General features: G+C 29.5%; 1 protein-coding gene and 1 long non-coding RNA gene across 2 annotated transcripts; both read left to right on the forward strand.

The window, feature by feature from the left end:
* Window positions 1-890: 890 nt before the first annotated feature.
* Window positions 891-1465, forward strand: LOC145038382 (uncharacterized). The gene is made up of 3 exons (XR_013679337.1): window positions 891-1029; window positions 1153-1246; window positions 1336-1465. It is a non-coding gene; the product is annotated as an uncharacterized LOC145038382 (long non-coding RNA).
* Window positions 1466-1803: 338 nt separating this feature from the next.
* On the forward strand, window positions 1804-3047 carry LOC145039329 (uncharacterized). The gene is made up of 6 exons (XM_078987400.1): window positions 1804-1815; window positions 1944-2140; window positions 2231-2351; window positions 2425-2604; window positions 2690-2758; window positions 2838-3047. Exons 1-6 carry the CDS (start codon window positions 1804-1806, stop codon window positions 3045-3047), a joined length of 789 nt encoding a protein of 262 aa, XP_078843526.1.
* The last annotated feature ends 2669 nt before the right edge of the window (window positions 3048-5716 follow it).

Consider the following 5716-nt stretch of genomic DNA (forward strand, 5'->3'; position numbering starts at 1 on the left):
TCAAAATGACCATATTGCCCCTAACTTGATAAGTATTTCATATATCGCAATTAACAATTAAGACAAATCAATCAATCAATCAATTTGTATAATAAAAATGCGAAATTCTTAGCTTTCTTCCCCAATTCGCATTCTACTGTAAAATTCACATTCTTCATTCACCCTCTTTCTTCGCATGTTCCAGTCATTTTTTTTTAGTTCATTCGCATTTGAGTTGTTTGTCTCACCAAATACGAAATGAATATTAACCATAATCACCTTCGCATCTTTAACCCCAATCCGTACAACCTCATATGCGAAACCCAATTTTGATTTGTATTACCAAATGCGAACATTTTTGCTTTTACACGTGAACTGCATTTGACTCCAATATGCGAACATCTTTAACCCCAATCCGTACAACCTCAAAGCTTTAACTATTACAATATGTTTTTTTTGTTTTGCTGTTTCATTTACTTTGATTTGCTGTTAATTTAAAAGGTTGCTAATTTTCCTTACAATTCTATAATGATTAAATTTATTGCAGAAAATGGAAATAGGAAATAAGGTTTACCTAAATAACATTGACCAGATAGATGAAAAATCGCATATCAAGGTTCGGGTGCTTAAAATTTGGAACTTTGTCAGAAATAATAAAGTTTGTTCCATTGAAATGATCATCATGGATGAGGAGGTTTGTTGTATTTGATATATTTTTTATTCATCATTCAATATTAGACATGTTTCATGAACATAATAATTTTTAATTTTTTTTTAAACAGGGTACACAATACCAAGCTCGTGTCTTCAATCAGAATTTCTCCAGATTTCGTCATCTTTTAAAGGAAGATGAAAGTTATATAGTTATAAAACCCAATATGGCTGCTGTTACCAATGGTTTTAGTTATACAGGTCATAAACAGACCTTAACTTTGGATTGGAAAAGCATCCTAAAAAAATGTGATGATTTCTCGGGTCCGGTCAATGGATTTATGTTTGTTGACTTTAATTCTATCATAGAACAAACATGCCCAAAAGACACATTCTTTGGTTAGTCATAAAATATTAATAAAATCATTTTTTATCATTTGTTTTTTTGGTTATACATTTTATTATTTAAATATTACGAATTTAATCCTAAACTTTTATTTTTTTGTGGTATCTGTTGTGTAGATGTTATTGGACATATCGTGTCATTTAGGCCTCTTGAAACTTCAAATCCAGTACCATCCAAGCATTATATAAAAGTCACTCTTAGCAACCTAGAGTGAGATTATATTGTATTATTTATTTATTATTTATTATCTTTAATTAATCACAAATTAATATTAATATACTATTTTATGGTTTATTTAGTTCTGTACATCTGAAGGTTACTATTTTTGGAAGTCAAGCATATCAAATTTCAGAATACCTAAAAAATAACCCGACTGTTAATTTTGTTGTTATCGTGATGCAGTTTTTGAAGCTAAACATTTGGAATGGTTTGTATTCAGTCTTTATATATAGATGTTTATAATTACTGTTTTTATATAAATTTTAATAATTGGATATACATTTTTTACAGGTCTTGGTGAAGCTAAAAGTCATTTTGAAGTAACGAAATTGTTCATAAATTCTGACATTTATGAAATAAATGAGTTTAAAAATAAGTTAGTTTCCAATTGTTTTTTATTTTTTTATAATGTATTTTAACTTAAAAAAAACACAAAACCTAATATTCATGAATCTAAATTAAACATTACAGGTTGAAATGTCATGACAATTTCGGTATAACTGAAAAAAGCATAACTACACTTCAAAGCTACTCTTCTTCATATACAGATGACTTTAAGGGCAATTTTCCATTAAAAACAATCTGTGAGATCACCGAACCAATTAAGGTATATTGCATTATTTTATATGTTTTACATTTTATTTTTGCATAATTTATTTTAATAATTTTTACATTTTATATGATACAGGAAATGAAGTTTTTATTAGTTGCTTCCATTGTTAATATAAGGCAGAATCTACCATGGTATTATGAAGCATGCAAAAAATGTGGAAAAAAAATTATCCCTGTTCCCAAAACCAATCATTCGTATACCAACCCTGAGGGAATTTCAGAAACTATGGTTGTCGAGTGTACAAATGCACAATGCAAAAAATATGAATTTCAGTCAGTTATAAAGTATAGACATATTTATTTCTATTAATTTTGTCAATCTTAAAACAACACTAACAATGACATAATTATTTTTTGTTTTAGGTATATAATTCCAATTAACGTACAAGATTGTACTGGAACTATTGGATTGACTCTTTTTGATAGGGAAGCAAGGAGGTTGTTAAATATAAGTGCCTACGAGTTGAAAAAGATACATGATGCAGTATATTATTCATACCTTTAAAATCAGAAAACATTTACTTAATTTTTTTAATTTATTAAAATATATCTTACAGGCCGGAGACAGTGATGCCCTATTTCCAATGCAACTTAATGTGTTGAAAAACCACAAGTTTGGTTTTGTTGTAGATATTACAGAATACAATGTCAACAACTATAATAACATCTACACAGTTCTCAGAGTTACAGAAGATATGTCCATTGTTTGTGAATTGGAAAGTAAAATAGAACTTATGGTATGTAATTTTTTATTGTTGAAAATTTACAATTCTTTAATGTTAAAGTACATAACGATTAACATATTTCCATTTTATTTTTTAGAGTAATCAATCTGTCTCCTTAAATCAAGTTACTTTGGAATCCGATGATGTTGTACAGCCTGTTCAAAAGGTTTTTCATTTTATTTTATAAACTTTTAATTATATTAGTTATTTTTTTTAGGAATCAAACTTTTTTTTTTTAAAATTAGGATGTAATCTCACAAACAGACGAAAGTTTTACACCCTCAACAGTTGATAAGTCAAACGCAACAAGTCCTTGCAAAATATCAGGTGATTTGAAGCGCAACCTCCAAGAAATTTATGATGTTGATTCTGGATATGATTTAAGTTCAACTAAGGCTAAAAGAAAGTCAACCGCAGAGGAAACTCCACTCTTGATTCCAAAAATTGAAAAGTGAGTTTCTATCGGTTATAAGACACATTTAATATATTTTGATAATTTGTTTTGGTTATAAAGATATTTTAATTGCTTGGTATGATTTTTATTTTGGGGTATTTAGGATGTCAAATATTATTGGTTTTGAATATTTTTGGATACTTTTATTGTTTTAAATTGGACAAGTTAGTTGATTTTGGTTATAACTCAAATAAAATATATTGCCCCTAACTTGATAAGTATTTCATATATCGCAATTAACAATTAAGACAAATCTATCAATCAATCAATTTGTATAATAAAAATGCAAAATTCTTAGCTTTCTTCCCCAATTCGCATTCTACTGTAAAATTCACATTCTTCATTCACCCTCTTTCTTCGCATGTTCCAGTCATTTTTTTTTAGTTCATTCGCATTTGAGTTGTTTGTCTCACCAAATACGAAATGAATATTAACCATAATCACCTTCGCATCTTTAACCCCAATCCATACAACCTCATATGCGAAACCCAATTTTGATTTGTATTACCAAATGCGAACATTTTTGCTTTTACACGTGAACTGCATTTGACTCCAATATTGAACAAATCACATTTCATAGTCCTTCTTGACTTCGCATTTTTCTTCACGAATCGTCCCTCAATCAATAACCCAATTAACCCAATTGCGAATCCAAAATCAAAACTTATCTGTTTTCATATGCGAACCCAACTGATTGGCTTTTCAAAATCAAATTCGCAACTCCAAATGGTTCGATTATTCGCCCCAATTCCAAAATCAAATAACAGATCCTTCGTATGATTCATTTAATAACCAAGGCTTCTTTTACTTCAAAATGACCATATTGCCCCTAACTTGATAAGTATTTCATATATCGCAATTAACAATTAAGACAAATCAATCAATCAATCAATTTGTATAATAAAAATGCGAAATTCTTAGCTTTCTTCCCCAATTCGCATTCTACTGTAAAATTCACATTCTTCATTCACCCTCTTTCTTCGCATGTTCCAGTCATTTTTTTTTAGTTCATTGGCATTTGAGTTGTTTGTCTCACCAAATGCGAAATTAATATTAACCATAATCACCTTCGCATCTTTAACCCCAATCCATACAACCTCATATGCGAAACCCAATTTTGATTTGTATTACCAAATGCGAACATTTTTGCTTTTACACGTGAACTGCATTTGACTCCAATATTGAACAAATCACATTTCACAGTCCTTCTTGACTTCGCATTTTTCTTCACGAATCGTCCCTCAATCAATAACCCAATTAACCCAATTGCTAATCCAAAATCAAAACTTATCTGTTTTCATATGCGAACCCAACTGATTGGCTTTTCAAAATCAAATTTGCAACTCCAAATGGTTCGATTATTCGCCCCAATTCCAAAATCAAATAACAGATCCTTCGTATGATTCATTTAATAACCAAGGCTTCTTTTACTTCAAAATGACCATATTGCCCCTAACTTGATAAGTATTTCATATATCGCAATTAACAATTAAGACAAATCAATCAATCAATCAATTTGTATAATAAAAATGCGAAATTCTTAGCTTTCTTCCCCAATTCGCATTCTACTGTAAAATTCACATTCTTTATTCACCCTCTTTCTTCGCATGTTTCAGTCATTTTTTTTTTAGTTCATTCGCATTTGAGTTGTTTGTCTCACCAAATACGAAATGAATATTAACCATAATCACCTTCGCATCTTTAACCCCAATCCATACAACCTCATATGCGAAACCCAATTTTGATTTGTATTACCAAATGCGAACATTTTTGCTTTTACACGTGAACAACATTTGACTCCAATATTGAACAAATCACATTTCACAGTCCTTCTTGACTTCGCATTTTTCTTCACAAATCGTCCCTCAATCAATAAACCAATTAACCCAATTGCTAATCCAAAATCAAAACTTATCTGTTTTCATATGCGAACCCAACTGATTGGCTTTTCAAAATCAAATTCACAACTCCAAATGGTTCGATTATTCGCCCCAATTCCAAAATCAAATAACAGATCCTTCGTATGATTCATTTAATAACCAATGCTTCTTTTACTTCAAAATGACCATATTGCCCCTAACTTGATAAGTATTTCATATATCGCAATTAACAATTAAGACAAATCAATCAATCAATCAATTTGTATAATAAAAATGCGAAATTCTTAGCTTTCTTCCCCAATTCGCATTCTTCTGTAAAATTCACATTCTTCATTCACCCTCTTTCTTCGCATGTTCCAGTCATTTTTTTTTAGTTCATTCGCATTTGAGTTGTTTGTCTCACCAAATACAAAATGAATATTAACCATAATCACCTTCGCATCTTTAACCCCAATCCAGACAACCTCATATGCGAAACTCAATTTTGATTTGTATTACCAAATGCGAACATTTTTGCTTTTACACGTGAACTGCATTTGACTCCAATAATGAATATTAACCATAATCACCTTCGCATCTTTATGTTGATTATTTTAAATATGGAACATTTATGTCTATTATTTAGAATAACTATTATTTTTGTCACGATAAATATGTTATTTTTAATAAATAATCAATAACCAATTGTAAACAAAATTTATATCTTTGATTCTCTAAAATTAATTCATACATTTTTGTAATGGTTGCAGCATATTTACTTATCTTCTGTAAATAACCTATATTCAACCAA

The sequence above is a fragment of the Lactuca saligna genome, chromosome 4 (genome assembly GCF_052625555.1).
Source record: "Lactuca saligna cultivar CGN05327 chromosome 4, ASM5262555v1, whole genome shotgun sequence".
In the NCBI taxonomy this organism is placed as follows: Eukaryota; Viridiplantae; Streptophyta; class Magnoliopsida; order Asterales; family Asteraceae; genus Lactuca; species Lactuca saligna.

Excerpts from the sequence above, each read along its gene's own strand:
- LOC145039329 (XM_078987400.1), top strand. Across the intron at positions 2,141-2,230 it reads TGCAAAAAATATGAATTTCA|GTATATAATTCCAATTAACG; the intron begins GTCAGTTATAAA and ends TTTTTGTTTTAG. Across the intron at positions 2,352-2,424 it reads TGAAAAAGATACATGATGCA|GCCGGAGACAGTGATGCCCT; the intron begins GTATATTATTCA and ends TATATCTTACAG.